Source organism: Calypte anna, chromosome 3, assembly GCF_003957555.1.
Source record: "Calypte anna isolate BGI_N300 chromosome 3, bCalAnn1_v1.p, whole genome shotgun sequence".
NCBI lineage: Eukaryota > Metazoa > Chordata > Aves > Apodiformes > Trochilidae > Calypte > Calypte anna.
Window position 1 is genome coordinate 71,592,677 of NC_044246.1, and position 21,756 is coordinate 71,614,432.

At 39.2% G+C, this 21,756-nt stretch overlaps 1 protein-coding gene across 1 annotated transcript in view; it reads right to left on the reverse strand.

Annotated features, from left to right (window-relative positions):
• Positions 1-1,060: 1,060 nt before the first annotated feature.
• CRYBG1 (crystallin beta-gamma domain containing 1) overlaps positions 1,061-21,756 on the reverse strand; it is a 40,539-nt gene continuing 19,843 nt past the window's right edge. The window contains exons 14-22 of the mRNA XM_030447733.1: positions 18,065-18,191; positions 17,844-17,876; positions 16,054-16,163; positions 15,699-15,828; positions 12,168-12,307; positions 10,028-10,151; positions 8,445-8,603; positions 5,215-5,377; positions 1,061-1,262 (exon numbers count right to left, since the gene is read on the reverse strand). Of these exons, the coding sequence (XP_030303593.1) occupies positions 1,174-1,262; positions 5,215-5,377; positions 8,445-8,603; positions 10,028-10,151; positions 12,168-12,307; positions 15,699-15,828; positions 16,054-16,163; positions 17,844-17,876; positions 18,065-18,191 (1,075 nt within the window). The 3' untranslated portion in view covers positions 1,061-1,173. The remainder of the gene's footprint in view (positions 1,263-5,214; positions 5,378-8,444; positions 8,604-10,027; positions 10,152-12,167; positions 12,308-15,698; positions 15,829-16,053; positions 16,164-17,843; positions 17,877-18,064; positions 18,192-21,756) is intronic.

Here is a 21,756-nt window from a genome sequence, read left to right on the forward strand (position 1 = left end):
GCATAGTACAAGACTTTGTATTTTACCTTTCTGCCAACATGATTAAGGAAAATTCATAAAATCAGGTTAAGAGCAGAGCAGCAGAACATCTTGCAGTCATTATCAGTGTGTCTTACTTGTCACAAGCTCTTTACTAAACCAGTAATGTTTACTTTGAGCAGGCACAGCCCTTGTGACTGGGTGAGTATTCAGGTTTGGCTGTGCCCCTTACTGGAGCTGCTTGACACTTCTGCCCAGCAGCAAGGAGGAGCCCACCATAGACATTGCTCTCCAACATCAGCAGATACCAGGGAGTCTGGCATTCTCCACAGCAAGCCCAACAGGCATTGGCTAAAAAGCTTGGTAACCACAGTGCTCAGGTGCTGTTGCAGTCATCTTTAGTAAAAATTTGGCTTGGCAAAGAAGTAAAATACCCATAACTCAAAAAGTTAGGCAGCCAAGAAAATGGGCAAGTTCTTCACATTCCGATATATCCTTTTCCAGCCCTTATTTTTCTAACAAACCTACTAATTTACATCATCTCTACATGAGAAAATCTAGATTTCTTTTTTCTTAATTTAGGACTTACTATATTAGCATACTAACTATATTTGAAGCCATGTTAAAACTTTGGATGTGCTGTGTGCTAGCGGTCTTTAAACTTCCAGTAAATATAACTTTCTTTCAGTGAAACAAATATATTAATTTCCAGTAGTGAATATTTCTCTATACTACATCCCATAGGTCCGAGTTGCTATGCCCACATACACACTGCACTCCCGTCCTTTATAAGTTTTAATGATTTCTTAAGCCCTTCTCTCTCATAAAATTAATTTAAAATTGTGCTTATTGACTATTCTGGATTAACTACTCACTGACACACTTGTAACTCTCAAGGGGTGTCTTCCACCTTCAGTTCCACTCTAGCCTGAGGCACACTACCATTCTACCTCACATGGAATTGAGATTTTTTTTTTTTTTTTTTTTTTTTTTTTAAAAGTTGAGAGATACTCAAGCTTTTTATAAGAATAATAATCTTAGGAGAGCTGAAATCATTCTGTTGCTTGTTCTTTTTAAAATTGCAAAGAAAAGGCAAAACTCTCATTGTTGATCCTGCACCCTTCAGAGATGGCAGTGCCAATTCTAGTGTCTGGAACTGCGGCCAATTCAAACGTCGTCTTTGCTTGTGTGAGTTTACACAACGAGTGGTTCCCAACACTGCGTTAACTTTTCTTCATTGACTGTGTTGACAACAACGTGGTCACGGTCATATTGTGTGCCTCCTGTAAAGAAAAATTCAAAGAGCGGTGTAGATTATGTTTCAAATAAGACATATGTACTCTGGGTTTCGGGCAGCTCCAGCTAAGTGTAAGCAGTTTCTCCCTGAGGCACTGAAAAGAAACTCATTTTCATCACCGCCTGCTTTTGTAATGAATTTTGAAACAAAGGAGCTTTGTCTGCTCCTCTCCACCCCATCAGTAATTCAGTACCTTGGCTTGTTCAGCCTGGATGGGAAAGGAAGGAAATACTGCAATACAGTCAGGTGTAGCTCCTTTAAGACTGTCACTTCCCAAAAGCCAAACTTGGCTGTTCAGTTTCCCCTCAGCAGCTGTCAGTTGTCACTTTGCTCCTAAGATGATGTTTACCCCATGAAGTAAGTCCTGCTGCTAACAGACAGTGAAGTGGTGGCCGTGCCAGAGACAAGGTCTGGTACTCATTTACTCTTTGCCATTATCACCCTGGTTTTTGACCAGCTGCATCACAAGTTGCCACACACAGAGTGCCACCCAATGCCCAGCTGTTTCCACTGGCAGCTGAACACACCTGAATGCAACATACAACCCATTCTTAGAGGGGCTGAACTTAGTCACATAATGCAGTGCCAAACGTGTTCCCATAGAGGAGCACTATTAGTATGCTGACTTAGGAAAACTCAGAGGCAAAGAAGTTTGATTAAAGCTGGAGGTCTGAACTGACATTTTTTTCTCAGATCTAGTACATGCTGCTGAGGTGTAGGGCATGTGCATCTCATATAGTACAACACACCTGCAAAAGCAAGGGAGGAAAGAGTCTGACTCCCTCCTCCTTACACCCACCCTTTAGATATTTATAGACATTGATAAGGTCTCCTCACAGTCTTCTCTCCAGTCTAGTCCCAGCTCTCTCAACCTTTCCCCATAAGAGAGATGCTCCAGTCCCCCACTCATCTTCACTGCTCTCCACTGGACTTTCTCCAGCAGCTCCCTGTCTCTCTTGAACTGGGGAGGTCAGATCTGGTCATAGTACTCCAGATGTGGCCTCACCAGGGCAGAGTAGAGGGGTAGGATGACCTCCCTTGACCTACTGGTCACACTTTTCCTAATGCATCCCAGGATGCCATTGGCCTTCTTGGCCACAAGGACATGTTAAGGGCTCAGGGTTAACTTACTGTCTACCAGGACTCCAAGATCCTTCTCCTCAGGGCTGCTTTCCAGCAGGTCAACCCTTAACCTACACTGATGCATGGGTTGTTTCAACCCAGGTGTAGGACCTTATATTTCCCCTTGTTGAACCTCACCAGGTTCCTCTCTGCCCAACTCTCCATCCTGTCGAGGCCACACTAGATGGCAGCAAAGCCATCTGGTGTGTAAGCTACTCCTCCCAGTTTGGTACCATCAATGAAATTGCTGAGGATACACTCTGTCCCCTCATCTAGGACACTGATGAATATGCTGAACAAGATTTGAGCTAGCATTGGACCCTGAGGAGTACTGTTGGCTACAGGTCTCCAGCTTGACCCTGCACCTCAGAGGGTTATGACCCCCTGAGCTCTGTCACTCATCCAGCTCTCAATCCACCTCACTGTCCCCTCATCTAATGCACACTGCTTGAGTTTCTTCATGAGGATGTTATGGGACGCAGAGTCAAAAGCCTTGCTGAAGTCAAGGTAGAGTACATCTGCTGCTCTCTCATCTAACCAGCCAGTGACAACATCACAGAAGGCTGTCAGAATGGTCAAGCATGATTTATCCCCAGTGAATCCATTTTCACCACTCCTAATAACCTTTTCTTCCACATGTTTAGAGATGACATCCAGCATGATTTGCTCCATCACCTATACAGGGACAGAGGTGAGACTGTAGTTTCCTAGGTCACTCTTCTTTCCCTTTCAAAGATCACAGGGAACATCCTAATAATATCTGCCATTTCTCCCAGCACTCACGGGTGCATCCCACTGGGGCCCACGGGCCTCTGCACCCCACAGCCTCACCCTCCCTGAAATGAGCAAAAGGCAAGCCCAGCAGCTGAAACGTAAGTGAACATAACAAAAAACAATTCTAGGAGATCTCAGAAATATGCTGCACAACTGGAGTCTTATATGGGCAGGCACATTTAAGAGTGGCTCTCAGCACCAAGGAAATGGCACCTCAAGCCCCACAGTTTCTCTGCTTCAGGAACTTGGGGAAGGCTTTCTGGTGCCTGAGCCAAATTAGAAAGATCTGAGAAATCCAACATGATTTCTCTTCTGCCATCACCAGGAAATTACTCAAAAACAGTAGTGATATACTGCACAGGTATTTACAAAGTTTTTCTGAAAGTAGGAGAAAAAAGAAGGGAATACCAGAGCAAATACTCCCACAGGGGAAAAACCCTCACTAGCAGCTACAAAAAGATAAGACCAGTTACACAGCCCAGTTACCCCTGGGAGTGCAAACCATGTTTTGTTAACGGTGTCAGATACAATGTAAACATGTTATAATGGGAAAAGATGAGATTTTTTTCAGTGAAACCAGCGAATATTAACTTTGATCGAGCTGTGTCTGCACAAAGCTTTGTGCTATGCCAGTGTATCCACAAGGTGGCATTGGGAACTGCACAGCTCAACAACTGCATTCATCTGCTGAAGAATTCCTTGCTGTTTAATTTGTGGTCAAGAAGAGATCACCAGAACTGGCAGAAACAGGTAATGTTCCTACTAGACTTTTTCAATTAAAAGCTAGATTTACCTGTTCTTTCATATTTACTGTACGTATTTACTTTTGGTTTTTAAACTAAGAGTGCATTTAAACTTAGCATCACCAAACTTACCCACTGTGAAGTTCTTCAGTTATAAATGCAGAATATCTAATTGCTTCTAACTTCATTAACTGAAGACAAGGCACTTTAACAGTATTTCTGTCTGTTTGGTGCAACTCTGAACTGACTTTAGAAAAAGGTACACAGAGCCACTGCGACTAAAGACTCCCCCTTGAGCTGGAGTCTTTGATAAGTTTATAACTAATCATTTTTATGGCAGTAAAGAGAATTTGTGACTGCTTGTGCCAGGTGTTATATTATGGTACAAAATATAACACCATAATATTATGGTGTTATTATGGTTATGGAGTAGATATCCCTTTTCTCATAGTTCTGATTGTTTTGTCCTTCTGAATTCAAAAGTACTGACTGTTGACTATGGTTCTTTTTTGTTGTTGTGTTTGGTGGATTTTTTTTTTAAATGCAAAATTAATTTAAAGTGACTAACAATATTAACAGCTATAAAAAATTCAGACACCCCCCCTCCAAAAAAAAAAAAAAAAAAAAAAAAGCAGTTATGAAAGAAAATCTGAGTATGCTAATTCTGCTAATCATTCAATCTGTTGCTTTTCCAGACCTATGAAACTATGAAAACCAAGTTCAGAAACAATATCCACGTGAATCAAAGTGCTGTGACAAAAGTGACTGTAAAATACAGATCCAGTGCTCAGAGACCTTTGGTTATTGTGGCAGAAAACCATGTTCACAATAAAGGTATAGTCATTAATAAACAAATTAAAAGATATTTTGCATCTAATCACAAAGCCTGCCTTTGCTTTCCTAATAACTTTTGGCTATTGCATCCACCACTACTGTATAAGAATATTTGCTCTATACAAATTAAAGGTAATGACAAGCTATAGTATTCTTGCTTCAGTATTTTAAATAAATTACATTCACATCATCCAGTGCCATGTAAAATTAACTGGGGATATCTACAGTGAATGGACACCAGGAATACAAGATAAGCAAGTACTGTGAGTTACTATATGTTGAAGAAATGAAATGAAGTCCTAGGGCCTGTATAATTCAGAAGGTCAGACTAGATCATCAGGTGTTTTTTGCTTCTAGATTAAAGTAACTAACACCATCCTTAATTTATAAGCACCTTTAGTGCTTATCCCACTGTAAATGCCATGTAATTACGACACAATGTAATGAGATAATATATTTGCTTACCTTTGATATCTAAAACCAGCTTGGGTTTCATCTTGCTATAAATCCTGCCATCAGGACCAACATGCCAATATTGTTTGTCTTCATTCCGCTCAAATGACAGACCAAGTTTAGAGCCAGGAGTTATAAGATTCCCAACAATTGTCAAGCAGCAATCTTCTGCCATCTGTACCATCAGAAAGGCAACAGCAGTTATTCAAAACGGATGTTTATCCACTATTTAGTGGATTATTATCCACTATTTTTTCATGAGATAGAAGAGATGTCAGCAGGTAGAAAAGAATCTAGGAGCTACTTTCCCTAAAGGAATGTATTTGTGCTCCAAACTCAAGACTACTTGTTTTTCTTTTGTTCCTCTTTCTGTTGACACTCTCCACCACATAAAAACATCAAAATAACCATTTTCTATCAGATTAAAAGGTACAATTAGCACCTGCTTCTAGCAGCGGCCAATAGCAGATGCTATGGAAGATTACATTCACTCTGCTCTTCCATGCAGTATCTTCCTGGTAATCTCCCCAAGTCTACAGCAACTTCCAGCCCAGAGACTTTTCCATGCAGAGTTGGTACCTTTAATACTCGGCTGATTTCTGTCCCATATATGAATTTGTTAGTTACTACCCACCGAGATCTATATAACTCTTTTACATTAACACCTTTCAGTATCACAACCAGTGTGTGGCAAGCGATTTCAAATCTTAACTACTACTATTAAAAAAAAAAATGATAAGCAACTACAAGTTCTATCAATCTCTTCCTTGCATAGAAGCCTTTCATCTCCTCCACACATCCTTTTTTATTCTTTGCTACTAGTTCTGCAATAACCTTTTAGGATAAAGGACACAACTGCATAGTACAAGTGCATGAATTTCACAGTGTATCACAATAGTATTTTCTTATTTGTTCTATATTCTCTTCCTAGTCAGTTGCATTACTTCATTTCAAAACCCTGCAGATGTCTTTATGGTTACAAAAAAGAACTGGCAAAAGTCAAGCTTACTTGAAAATAATAGTAAAGCTGTATTAGTAGCACATTACAATTAATTATTCAGTGTAAACAATGGTTTTCAACAGATCACCATAAGCTACTTCATAACTTCTGAACATAACAGTGGCAGATAAACCAAACATACATCTGCCACTGCTGATACGGCCTTAAATTCCTAAATATGCTGGTTTGAAAAATACTTCTTACTATCATAACCTAAAACTAAAGTAAGTCAATTTAGTTCTGCAGTTCTGACATTCTCATCTGTATCTAAAAATGTTCTCTAGTGGCACTTGAAAGACTCAAAGCTTACACATTAGTCCCACTAGGCCACTACTTCACCCATCTCCAAGAATCTCACGAAGAATGAGGAGACCTGAATTCATATCTGCTCTTCCTATCCGTTTCTGACAAAGCAAGCAGATTAACTTACTGCTTATCCCACCGACCTAAAACAGCCCTTCCTTGAAAACCTCAGGCATACCACAAGGTACAGTGACTCAAGTATATGAGGTGACCTAAGCTTACAAGAAGAAAGGCACAAGTTCTTCCAATGAACAGCTTCTCTGTCTGCCTGCGTGCACACAGCTACCCACACACAAGCTAATTTTCTTTTTTAAATGTGCCGAAATGTGTGTGCACATTTAAATGTGCACATTTTTGTGTGCAAAGTACGTTTACTCCCATTCAACAGAGAGATGGCAAAGCTCCGTAAGAGTTCAATCACTGAAGACCAGTGTTGCCATTCCACACTAAGATACCTGATTGGTATTCAGCACGAGCTGGGCATTTTCTCTGCACAGAAAAACTGCGTCGTGAGATAGGGAGATGAGGATAAAACCCAGCAGCTTTCATCCAAAGCTGTATAATACCACACTGTCTTGATATGAATACTTCTAGTGAAACATTTGAAAGGCTCTGTCAAGAGAGCAGCCTTTTGTATATGATATTAAAGCTTTTAGCTTACTTTGCATCACTCTGCTGTCTACATAAACCCCTTTTACTACTGCATGTGTCCTGTAAACATGTCCAAACAATGCCTTAGCTTATTAACAGTAAGATTCTTCCCTCCAGCATAGATGACATAGTTATAAATGGCTCCTTTGAAGTTATACAATCCTATAGAAAAAGTTCACATGATTCTTTGCAGTCATGCTGTTTAATGGTATTAAAGTAACTTAATTTTATTTGGCTGGCATCCCTACCCAAGACTGTTCATGCTTAAACATTATGAACTGTGCATACTTCTGCTCACCGCAATGACAGTTCGCACATGATTAGCTTTATAGACTGTGAGAAAAGTAGAACTTCATCTGGAAACTTGTACAGAGGAATGGAAAAGGGATGAATTCAACAAATACAGACAGAACCAGAAAAAACAAAGCAACCTCCGAAACAAAAGAATAGGATTTTATCTTTAAGCTTGCCTGAATGCATTACAGAAGAGGATATAACCTACATTGCACTGATCCTTTTTTTCAACCTAGTATGCATAGTTCAAAGTATTATCACGAAGGTCCTAAATTTTAAAAGGTCTCCCCTTTTATAAAGTGACACTTTTGTGATATTTTCACTGTGGAGAAAGGGAAAAGAGAAAGGGAGGGAGTCTGTGAAAAACAAGATTCAACCTTCTGGTGTTTGTACTGATTAAGATATTTTTCTTCAGGGAGAAAGTAAATCATAATTAAAATCTATCAAAATTTCAATTACATCAAAAAAGGTATCATACAGCTAGTTTACATCACCTAAAAAAAGCCAGAGTTCAATTAAATAACTCATCAAAACAAATAAACCCTTATAAGAAGCTTGTATTACAGCTGAAACAGAATAAGCCTATCAAATAAATTAAGGTGATACAGTAGGTATTGAGTTCAGAAAGCCCTACTGTAGCAGGAGGAGCCATTCTTGCTCCTAGGGCTGCTCCTGAGGCCTCGGGGTTTAGCCCATTCCTGGACAATGTCCTAGGGCTGTGCTGTTCCTGAGGCCTCGGGATCTACCCCTTCTTGCCTGCTCCTGGGGCTCCTCGAGCTATGGGCTTCTCCATCCTCACTGAAGAGTGAGAGCTCTCTCCATGGGTGTCAGCTGCTCTCTTATTGGTCCCCTGCTCCTGCACATGCTCAGGAGGGAGGCCAGACACAGGTGAACCCACACCCACTCATCAATAACTCAGGGCACCTGGTCCTGTCTCACTACACCCTACTATTGGAAAGGAAAGGAGAAAGTTTCCATGGAACTTGAACCTCACCCGGCTCCTTATGAATCCATCCTGATAAACCCAAATTTGGTCACATGAGTCTGTATCTTCTGCAACTTGTATTCTGAGAAGATTCAGATTGTCCAAGTTTCCATCAGTTGACATGAATTTTCCCGTTTCCTTGTTCCGAAGCCTGAAGAACACACGTTTCTACAGAAAAGAACACAACTCCTGAACCACAGTCTGAGCACAGAACACATCCTGCTCTGGTTAACTTCACAGCAGTTACTGCACAGTGCTGAATTCCCCACCTCTTGCATTCTTTAAGGAATGCTTAATTTTTTTAGTTTAGGTTTTAATTACAAATTTCCACAAACGTCTAGGACAAAAGCCAAGCTCTGAGAAGTTGTCATTCTGCATGAAGAGTTTTAGGCTTTCCTATCAGCACATAGCAGACAGCTGAGAATTTTTAATTCAGAGAAGCACTAACTTCTCCCTGCTAAGTTCTTGTACAAATGCTGTTCACTTTCATAAAGGGTGCACTAGTGCAGTGCTGCTTATTTCACTGGCAGCAAATATTGCACTGCACATTTGTGCTGGGACTTCTTGCACATTAGCATTTCTGTTCAGACAGGCTCTCAGCTAGGGCAGTCGAACTGCATTATTCCTTGCTCTGCTTAAGGCTATATAAAGACAAGTATGACAGCAAGCAAATGCGTTTGGTTATAGGTACAAGTAACTTCTGAATTAGAAATAAGTTTCCTCAACAGAATATGGGTCAGCAAGAACCTCAAATGGTAAAGCTCACATGACAAGACATGGTTGGATATTGGAAAGAATTTCTTTACGGAGAGGGTGATCAGGCATTGGAATGGGCTGCCCAGGGAAGTAGTGGATTCTCCATCCCTGGAGATATTTAAAAAGAGACTGGATGTGGCACTCAGTGCCATGGTCTGGTAACCGCAGTGGTAGTGGATCAAGGGTTGGACTTGGTGATCTCAGAGGTTCCTTCCAACCCAGACGATTCTATGATTCTATGATTGCAGCAGTGGGCCAAATCACCTGGTCCTTATTTAGAGAACAAGATGAAAAAGCCACTACGAGAGTAAGTTCTGCATTAGATTTCAAATTATTCTCCCAGGTAACAAACAGGGAAGGAAGGAAATTAGAAATAAGCTCCTAAATCAACAATATGTCACTCCTAGTTGAAGTATCCAATTTTGTGGGCCAGTTTGCTTGTTGTTCCAGATATAAACCAGATAGTACACACAATATGCCAGTGACCAGTTTAAGTGCTAATTATAAAACAACTTAAAACAATTCAGATACACTAGTTATAGCCATTTGCTTGTTAAAACAATTTAGCCAATCCTTATATGCTGTCTTCTATAGTTTGATTAAAAGTAGGCTTAAAAGTCTAAACTGTACTGTTTAAACAGTACAGTAAAAAGCCATGTCACACAATCAAATAGCTCTTATTGGAAGAAAACTGTAGAGCAATTTCTTTACACAACTGCCATTGCTGAAGCTTGTGACACCGAAGACTAACATTGCCTTCAGCTGTATAATAACCTCCCAACACCATTACAAAATATAAATTAGTACCTGAAAACCTCGTGTCAAATCCTACTCACCTGCAGTAGAGGTCTCAGAGAACCTATCTGGCAGTAGCCACTCACTTTATACCAATCCGGTATTTCACTTGGTGATAACAACATCTGACGCCCCCTGTAGTTACTCTGCTCATAAATTATCCATCTGTGAGGAAAAAAACAATAAGAAGACTGAATTCTTTTTTTCCCCACCTTGGAATCAACACATTTAATAGAAATTTGCCCCTCAGAGTAATTACATTTGGCTTTGGAAAGCAAATGACCTTTTTTAACAAGCCCTCAAAAAGAGTAAAACCATGTTCTGATTTATATCAACTGCACTGAGGACACTGCACTTCACATTTAAAAGCCTTGCTGTTTAAAAATGACATGCTGAACAAAATAAATCATTTTCTTGCCTTAAAGAGAGAACCCAACTTTTAAATATCATCTGTTTTCAGGAGGCACTGTGAGTCCTCAAGGCGTATATGTGTAGATGCTCTTTAGATACAAGGCATAAGCTAGATAGCTGCATGTGCAAAGCCACCAGTTTAGGTGTATCCCATTCTGGACAGGCCTGAACTGCATGGGAAAGAACTACTAGGGATGGAGACTGCAACAAGCAAATACTGGAACTGCAACAAGGTGAAGTTCTTTAGGGTATTTTGCAAGAGGTTTTATTACACCTTTCTTCTTTCCTGCTACGTCCTTTTCCCTTACTGATCTGTTTTCAGATGTTCTGTATCAAGAAGAAGCGCACTCACCTTTATTTTTGGTGCTTTTTCACAGCCTAATGCACATCTATCCCCAGGTGTGAAAGTAAGAGAATTAACAGAAAGATGTCTTAGCAAAGGAAGAGAAGAAGAAAACCCCTTCATAAGCGAGGCAGTAGGGGCAAAGATGCTCTGAACCCAGTATTTTGACACATTTCAGCAGCTGACACTACTATAAGGAAATCATAATTTTCATATTGTAATCTACACAATTCTAGTGAACAACCAGGAAAAAAAAAATATATATATGTTGATCAGACAGGACACATGCACAATTCATTATTCCATTATCCGGAAGCATGGTAACCACATTACTGGCAAAGAAGTAACCTGATGTTTAACCTCATGTTATGAAAATTGAGAATTACCTATATTGTGGTTATGGTAACAGACACTGAAATCTCAGGAGGCTTAAGAAAAATGGAGCATGTACCTTTTCTTACAATCTTTATGTTTCAAACTTCATCTCAGTGTGCTAAGGAAACCCTTTCACCAGTTTATCCACAGGAGAATAATGTTGTCCTCTGCTCATCTGGTATTAGCTATCCACTTGAGGGCAGCCTTAAACTATCCAGCAGCATCTCTCTAGCACACACACCTTGGAAACTTACCTCTTCAGAAGAACACATTTAAATGTGTAAATCAAAAGTAACAGTTAAAAAAACAAGTCACGTTCTTCAAGTTAGAAAGAAACTGAACATACACTTGGGGCAAGGATTTTGGAGGTAAAGATTAACAAACAGGAGAAACACACAAAAAAAGAGAAATATAACCAAGCTGGAATACTGGGAGGAAGGTAACACAGTACTTTTCAAAATGCTTCCAGACCAGTGTTAAACTTAATCATAGGATTTCTTTTTACATGCTTTTCAGAAGTAATTTAGAGAACACAACTGCTTGAAAGTAGCTTACTAATTTAACTGCTAGATTTACAACCAAGAGTCTGACCCAGTTCCTGCAGCAAAAGGAATCATTACTAAGTGCCAAGAGAGCATCAATGATCGGTCATCTTAATTGTGCCCGTATCATCAGGGTAAAGAATGAACATGAAGACTTAATTAAAACATTCTGATTGTGACATAGATGAGAAATTAAATTTTTCTGATTGAGACCTTAAACAAAGACACTGAAGTCGTTTCACAGAATGCTATGCAGGATGCTTTTTATATGGCATGAAAGAAGACACATTGTGAGATTTATTCAAAGTAATTTCAATTTCTAGCACAGGTCACCAGTCAGTGATAACATGTTGAAACACAATGAGTAAAGGTTCCATAAAAAGAAATGTAATTAATGCACTGTACACATTCTGATGCTCTAACTTTATACTCCTTGGTTTTTCAAACCTGTAATTTTTCTGTTGAGTAAGCACATAATTTTAAAGAATCAAAAAGGGATTTTAAACTTACATGCCACCAAGGACTTGAATTGAAGCTATTCGAGGATTGTATCCTAGGAACTGGAGATTTAAGACTTCTGTACTGAATTTGATTTTCTTTCCTTGGAAATCCACTTTTTCAAAAAGAGCTATACAAGGCTCAGACAGCTCCTGCAAAAGGAATATGAGCACTTTTATATGGTGTTAGAATTACAGATGGTGACTCCAAGTATCAGTACTCCACACAGAATTTATTTCAGAGGTTTCTTCTTGCTCGTTTAAGATCAGAGACCCTGAATAATGCTTTTGCTCTGCAACAGCTTACTTTTAAAAAGCAATTAAAAGCCCTGATAGAAAATACACAGGGGATTTTCTTGCATGGAACATAAAATTTCCCTATCTTGAGGCACACAGGAATGTCTCTGTGGTCAAGTCTTGCATAATATCTTAACTTAGTTTTAAAATACATTTTAATGAATGCCACATCCCTCTTCCATTGCACTAAACCCCACTCACTGCAGGAATTTTCACCTTCAGATATGAACACATAGTAAGATAATATTTATTTCTACAGCTTCAAATGACAAAGCTTTGTCAGCACTGCTTATCACTTCTCTAATTTTTAACTTTTATTGCAGGTTATGGCAACATGAATCTCTGACTAGAGAAAAGCTCCAAGATTCATACTTCTGAGGTTAACTTCACAACTTGAGCAAAAACTGTAACGTCTGAATCCTTCAAATTTCTGTGGGGAGATGATTACTCTCCCTCTCTGTCAAAATGCTTCTGGTGTCAAAGAGATTCTACCGACATGAAGCTCCTTGCATCACAAAATTAATTTAAAGTGTCTTTTGGATAACAAAGTGTTAGACTCTTTTCTGTGTGGCAAAGTATCTGTAATGGATTGGAAATAATCTCTATAACTAAGGCCTTCCCCTGGACGCTGCTAAGGAAGGGTCTGAAATCCCCCAAGGTAAGGAAGGCAATTAAAGCCTCAGAGTCCTGGTGTTACAGTTTACGCTCCCAGATAGAAATGACCCTGCCACTCCCTTTCTTGGAGTTCTTCCAGCCAGAACTGCATAAAAATCAATGCCATAGCCAGAATTGCTCCTTCCTGTTGTCATGTGTTTGGCATGCTCAAAACACATCAGCTGGACGGGGAACGCCCGACATGACGCCAAGTCTCGACAGACTCCCATCTGGCCTCAGGCATGGGAACAGGCCCTCCGAGGCAGAGGTGGCTCCATAAATGCACAGCAGCAAGATATCCATGCTTTCATGTGACTCTGTTAGGCAAGACCTCATGTCTATCAATTTCCAGACAGTACTTAAACTCCTCTTTAATCTTCCTGTAGATGTTAAAGGGTCCGGATGACGATGCTGCATGAGCATCCCCATTATGGTCACAGCAGTCAGGGTTATCACACAGCAGCTGAGCTGTGCATCCTGATCCCTCAAACACTCCCTGCACTGCTGAGAATGCCAGGCTGCATCACGATGATGTCTCAATATCTCTGATCCCTCAGCCTTTTTACAGAGCTCCACCTGCACTCCGAGACACACAACTGGTCAGGCAGCAGCCCTTGAGCCACATGCAGTGCTTCAGAAATCACCTACTTACAAACAAAAACACACACAGACAGAAAAGGAAATCCTCTAATTTTCTGCCACACCTTTCACTCTGGGCATGTTTAGATTCAGTAGCAATGCTGTTACATGAAACGTTCCCCATAGAGAGAAGTGAAAGGGTTTTTTTCAGTACTTCCCACTGTACAAAGCTGGTGCTCCTGCATATCTACATGAAGTTATTTCACAGAGTTGTTTGTTAGAAAAGTATTTTCAGCATGACTGTGCAAACATAAGCCACATTCACAGTTGTTTTTATACTATGTTGAGGAAAAGAACGTGTGGTACATGCAAAGCAAGCACAATCAAGTAAAGATACAGTGTAAAAGAAAAAACAAAACAGAAACAAAAAACAACCTTGAACTTATGAACAGAAGGCTATTTAACTTCCAAGTTTATCAAATATCCTTTTCTCTTTTTTTTATGGTCCCTTAGATGAAAGACAGGGTTAAACTCGGTAAACAATCCCAAAATAAATCTGAGAGGTGAAACCTCTACTGGAGAAACCAGTATCCAGAATAAGGGAGTTCAAGTTTTGGTAAAATTATGAAAAATGAACTGTATAATATGATAATTCCCACCTAACTGTTTATTCTCTGTATTTTGGTTTGCTAATAAACCTCTTCTCCACACATGGGAAGCCTCTGAAGAAGGATGCAGCAGCATGTGATTTGTAGACAAATGCAGCTCCACTCTACTGTTTGAAGTGTTATAAACTGTAGGGCTAGAATAAGTTTCAAAAGTTGTAAGAACTCAGAAGAGGCACAGAACTGGCACTTGGCTTTTTTAACACTAGTCTCTGTCACAAAGAATTAAAACTTCCCAAAGTAAGTTGATTCTTCTAGTTTGAAAGAAGCATTTTAAACCCAAGAACTTGATACTGATGTATATTATATTATAGCCTAATTAATTCATGGACATTAATTCAGCCACTAAGCTTGGCTACAGAAACACTTCTATTGTTTTCAATACAATCTGCCTACTGGACAGTGAAGGAGTTCTTTGGGAAGACATAACCTGATGTTTGTACATCAAAATGCTTGGGAAAGATGACTGAGGAAGACACATTTTATCCATCCTTCCTCAACTGCTACATCCCTGACAAATGACCAAAATTCTACTGCAGTGCAACAAATTTGCCAAATTCAGAGAAGCAGCCAACAGAGTACTCCAACTTTTTAGAATGAGTGCAATTTCTTCATATTGCCTTAAGTTCCTGGGTTCTTGACCACACTTTCCTAGTAATTACTTTGATCTTAAAAGATACTTGCAGGTTCCATATATGATCCATTATAATGATTAGTTATAGGCTTGAGCAAACTTGTTCCTCACCACCGATGAGTTACAAAATATGTAAATGTTGTTTAGTTTGTATCCACCACACGTAACAACAATAATTTTGCTAAATGGCATTGGGTGTTGCTGTACTTTACCTTGAAGGGTGCATTATTTCCTGATTAACTCAAATTGCGTTTCCTTGATGATAGCAATAGTGTTTAGTAATTACATGTATTTCATGCAAAGTTGCTTAGTTTTGCTTTTTAAATATGCATAAAAACCAGGGTTTGCAGTACAGTACAATCTTCACACTCTCGGGCTGACATTTTTCATCCCGCTCAAAGTGGTCTCTCCTACTGCCAAATAAAGAGTCTGACACATCCTTGTTTTGTTTTACAGAAGTCCTTTCATGAGCTGTTATTCAAAACAGTGATCCCAGGCAGCTGCTTCTGTTGTGTCCTCTCTGTTGCACAACCAGCACAGAAGTCAAAAAAAACCTGACTGCAGCCAGGACATTTAGCTGCTACTGCACAGAAACAAACCTAAAACTACTCTTCTGTTGTCTGTGCATCCCTAGCATTTTTACTGTTGCACAAAACTGGGAGGGCAGGCTCATCAGTGTACTCATCTTTACAATATTTCTAATAGCTATACTTACAATATTGATAATCCGTAAGGATTTTATAACTGCCTGGGGTGAACAACCCATCGCTGTCAGATCAGGATAGATTCCTTCTTCTAACACATACTGGTTACCAGAGAATTCTTTCTGGTCATACACTATGCAGCTGCAGGAAAAAGGAGAAGAAATTACCTCTTAAGAATTCTGTGCAAGTAAAACAATGCTAATTTTTCTCACTCTTTAGCAGGAGCTACCAACAGAAACATTATTTACTGTCTTTTGTCTGACAAGCTGAAGATTGATATGTAAACATCAGGTGTTAGAAAGCTGACTGCTTTTAAAAAACTTCTATATTTTAGTGATTTTGCAGTATTCATTCAATATAACTTACCTGCCATCTAAAATTTTTGAAGACTTCACAGCAAATGAGTCAATACATCTTGTGTTTTTTTCTATTATTTGGCAGTTACCCTTGAATTCCGGCTCTGAAAATAACTGGACCTTTAAAAAGTTATGAAGATATTTAAAAACAATTAATTTTTCAATATTCAGTAATATGTCTCCACCATTACCCCTATAATTAGATTAAAACATAACAACCCAAATTCCTCAGTTGTATCAATTTATTATTTTTTTTGTTACCTCTTCAGTGTTGCAGTACTTGTTCAAGACAGCAAGGTAAAACACTACCAAAAAATTACCTCTGGCTGCAAATTACTCAGTAACATACAAAATAATTACAACATAAAAAAAGACAGCTCCTGGACTATCTGCTGGAGAGGAATTTAATTCCCACAGAATGGCACATCTTTACTAAAGGGCCATAAGTGGTTTTGATTATTAATCTGTTTAGTTTCCAAGACACATTCTCTTCCCATCATGTGAAAACTGTCTGTCTCTCAGAACATAAGTGGTGCATAATCTTGGCAAAGTATTCAGAGAGCCAACAGACATGGCATATACTCCCAGGGTACATGGGCTTTATGTGCCTTTGAAAGCTTTAGTTACAGTCATGTCAGTCCTTCCTCTGCTCGGAGGATGAGAGAGGATACGTCACCTGGAGTCTTTTGTTCTTGTTAAAAAGAAAAAAAAAAAAAATCTAAGCAGCAAACCTGCTAATTTGGATAGAGGATAATTAACCCTGATCACACAGAAGTCATTCGCATTATCACATGCCTACCAGCTTTATTCACTCTTGACAGAGATACGAGTGTGGGCATGTACAGTGTTCTCCACAGAGGAACATGCTGACAAGGGATGCAGTCGGTTGACTACAAGCCACAACTTCTTTGTTTCCTCAGGATAAGGTCTTAATAGGCACATTATATACATATATGCAAGTATTTTTTCATGCACACAGCTGAAAATAAGCTGAAAATAATGAGATTTTTATTCCCTGCGGTTTATACGTTATGCCTGTGCAGGAGATACCAGCGAGGCATGCTTTTCATCAAGAATGCAAAAACAGAAAGCTAAGACTTTTCTGCCTAGATTTTAGTTCCGTAACACACTCACCATTCTTACTAAAATGAAAATAAAGGTGACTTTTCACAGGGACAAACATGAAAAAGCTCAGAGTTATGAAAGGATGAAAAAAGCCGCCCATTGGCCTCACTGCCAAAATAGTACTTGCACATAGGAGACAGTCCAATGTGAAAATTGGTTAACTCACTGAACAGACAAGTTCTCCCTGACATTTATTTCTTTTAGTTACTGACAAAGATAGCATTAACTCAGATATATTTGTGAGTGAAAGAGATTCCCTAAGCTCACCCACCATTAACAGAAGAACTAGGTTCAAAAGGAATTAAGTCATGACTGTACCACAAACAACATTTAACTTGTGAAGCCCTCACCTCAACAACAGAATCCAGATAGGTGAGGGCTGCAGACTCCAGATCCTCAGAATAAGCCCTGATGACCCCTAACAGCTCACTTGCTGAACCAAATATTGCCTGTACCCTAAGTTCTGACAGCTACTGCTTCTTAAATCCCACCTTCCTTGGGCTTTATTATTTCTTAGCTATAAAGTTTGGGAAGCAGCCTCCCTTCACCTGTGGTTCTCACAGTGTCCAACCAGTCAGCCATCAGTGCTGGTGTTACAACAGACAAAAAGCTGTTTATTTCTACATGTTACAGACACTACAAAGTATGTTTAATGCACTTAAAGAAGTATCTTACCTTCACTTTACCCCTTTCACTTCCAACAACATCCTGCAGAATTTTGAAGGAAAAAAACAGAAGGAAGAAATACATTTTAAACAGTGATAAAATAACAAATATACAAAAGTCTACTTTTAATTATTGTTTAAAGAATGTACATAAACTGGATTTGATAGAAAAAGTATAGCTCCAAATACATCAGTGAAACTTGCAGAACAGCTATGAACTGAACTCCTTACCATAACAATGGGTTGAACTGATGATATTTTGCAATTCTTGCCCCCCCATGCCTCAATGCTGGGATACAGCCCTTTAGACAGTACATACTGCTCCCCTGTAAACTCAGGATTCTCATAAGCCACCCACCTAAGAGAGAGAGAAACACAGGGTAATGAGTGAAAGTCACACTATATGCTAAAGACCACAAGTTCAAATACATCATCTGCTAGATATCCTAAGAGCTGTCCCCACTAAGAATATTTGGACATGTTTCACAATTCTATTATTTTATCTAAATCCAATCAGAATTTTTATCTAGATCTTCTCTAGAAAAACAGATTATCAGGATACAATTTTTTTTTATAAAACTAACTTTCAGAGTAATCTGGGCAGTAGATATAGGAATACTGATTTTTAATATCACCTGTATATACGGTTCCCTTATGTTAAAACAAACACCAACACACACACCAACAGTAAGTTCAGTTGCAGCAACAGGCACATACATTAATGAGAGCAGTCTGTGCCCTGCTAGAAAACAGACACTGGGAGGAAGAACATCCTTGAAAGTTAAGCATTAAAACCATCACAAATTTTACCAGAGTAATGTGTTTAAATTCAAAGCCATTGATTATTATTCAGCCAGACCTCATGCCTGACACAGGCCACAAACTCAGATTTCTGCTTGAGCTACAGCTCATGTCTCAGTCAGAAGATGCCTTTTTGAAAGACACTGAACTTTTGAGATACACACTGGAAGTATTAGAAAAGCAAACAAATCATCACGAAAATCTCTCCGACATTCACTTCCCTCCTGCAGTGCTTTATTTCTCATCTGAACTATCTGCTACCAGCTACTTTTGCTATACACAGTCTACTGTTTTTCAATAAACTTTCTATTATGGTATTTTTCTGACCCTGACCCCATTCTTCTGACCCTGACCCTATACTGAATGCCCAGGTAAAACATTCCTGCATCTGCACTACTTTAATTTTGTGATACCCTAAAAACTAATGTTCCCTTTTACTGCTAGACTTCCCAAACTTTCCCATAATTACATTCTGGCTCTTTTTAAAACTCATTCTAGTTTTGTTTGGTGGTTTTCACTTGTTTTTGTGTGTGTTTTTGTTTTGTTTGGTGCTTTTTGGTTTTTTTTAATGCAAATATTAGAACTGGCCACAGTTACTGGCCACATTCATTATATTTATGCAGGGATCAGGACATCTTGCTGGCTCCTGATTATAGAACATAATCTTCTATTCCAAGTAAACCACTTTTTAATTTTAGCTGATGCATGACTGTATGCTAGGTTATGCCAAAACCCACTTTCAGAGCAGCCTTACAGCATTTCAACACTAAGAAAAAATTTCACACCATAAAGCAGTAAAATGATACAGAATTTAAGATTTATAGTGGAGTCTAACTCTCACCATTTAAATTCACCATAAAATGATCTACATGTGTTGAACAACTGGATTCTACATTGCTACAGTTCTGTTCCAAGCCAGTCTCTGCATATACAAGATGTGGAATAACTTCAAACTGAAATAAAGTTGCATTAACATGTATGTGCTGAAAGTATGAACTTCATATTATTTGTTCATGGCAAGCACTCAGTGATTTCCATTTATCACTATTCATATTTCATGGTTTGCCTCAGACAGTCAATTATTTTAACTTGTTATGCACTAATTACTTAAGGCATATTTCAAGGCACATTTCAAAATCATCTCATACCAATGCATCAAAGAGACATTGGTATGTATGATAAATTGAGCAGACAGTTCAGATTATTTCAGGTATGTCTATATCTCTATGCTACACATAGTGAAAGCTGTGAATATGAAGTTTCCCTAACCAATTTCTTCAGCAGATACTTATTAAATTTTTCAATGTACAAATGCCAGGCTATGGCTACAGAGAATGACAGTTTAACTTGGCTGACAACTATGCAAAAAAGCATTTCTTATATGAAGTGAAAGATAAAACATACCAGATGCCCCCTAAGAATCTCTTGATAATAGTTATTTTGCTTCTTCTCATCTACAAAGAAGCCTGAATACAGAAGTAATAAATGAATCTCACTTTAAACCCATGTTTAAGTTGAAATCAAAGCAGTTTAAATAAGTAAGCACCACTCTCCCATGCAAGTGAGCCCATGCAGTTAGAGGGTTTGTAGACTCAGAGTTTATTGGTGAAGTACCTGCGTATTTCCACTTCATTCAGAAGCCCATACTGACTGCTGAGAGTAGTAATAACAACATCAAGGACAGGCAGCTACATCCAGTACCAGCTAAACCTGTCAGACCTCAAAACTATCCCTAGGAAGAAGCACTGCTGTAATCCAGCTTCTGACTAACAGAAAGGCCTGGAGAGCAAGACATCACCTCCACACCTGAGCAAGAGAGTCACATCCCAGCTGCCAGACACCACAAATCTCAAGTACTACTCTGCAGCATCGCAACAACAACCTTGCCCCACAGGGAGCACGTTCTCCTAACACAACAGTTTTTGTAACCCCCAGCCCTACATAAAATGCCTTAGTATTTTGAGTATATTTGAGGCTCAGCAGCAGCCTCATCCCAGGCTGCTGGCAGGGTGGTGCTAGAGACCTTGACTCCTCTGCACCAACCATGCCACTGGAACCAGAGATGTAGAGAAAAGTGTCATTTACATTGTTAGGACTATTACATGCACAGTATCTTTCCCCAGAACCTTCCATGTGTAGGAAGTGCAGCTCCAAAGAGCATCTGGAAGAAAAGAACTCACGCACACATAACTGCAAAAATCAGCTTCGCCTACAAGTAGCCCAGGATTCATCTTACCTAACTTTATCTTAAAACATCGGCCATTTCTCATCATGTATATGCTCTCTCTAATGTCAGCTGCAAGGGCCAATCCTCCTTTTTGTATTGCTCAGACTCATCTTAGGACAGGACAGATCACTCCAGTCCTGGAACGACCTTCCCTCTCAGCTATGAGAGAAATGGCAACCACTGTACTAAACTAAATGCCTTAGTTGTAAAAAGCAAGTTTTTGGGTACAGAAGCACTCCTTCAGGTCTCAAATAGAATCCACAGTCTGTAAAGCTTAAATACTATATGGAGACATCAGGTTTAAATTGGCCCATATATGCTAATCAGACCACAAGGGGCCAGGAGTTAACTGGCACTTGGCAGATCTGTTGCATGATTAACAGAGAGGATGAGGTAATAATATTCTATATATAGGAAAGAGAGAAAACAGGTTCTCTATCATACTCCTTTGTGCTTGTGATTCCTAGTATCCCACAGACCTGCAAATTTTAATTTCATTACTTCTTGAAAGGTTCTTTAGATCACTAGTTCAGTTCAGTTCAGAGATGAAAGGAAGTGGAAACTTTGAAATGTTCTCCCACAAGGTAACTCAAGGGGTCTTGCCCTTTTCAGCTCCCAGGGAAGTTTTGTTCTTTTACCTCACATGTCTTTAATTTCAGCCATATTACTTTCCCTAGTGCATCTAAATTAAACTTACTATATTCTGGCTCCTGTATGTGAACTACTCATGACCTAATGATTTCCTTAATACTGCTATCCATCTGATTTCCTTAATATCAGCTATCCACTAGGCAGCCAAATCTGCACTGTAGATTAATTGCTCGAAAATTGGGGGAAAACCAGGGAAAAACTACATGAACACAGTAAGACAAACACCTACATAAAAAGCAAAACA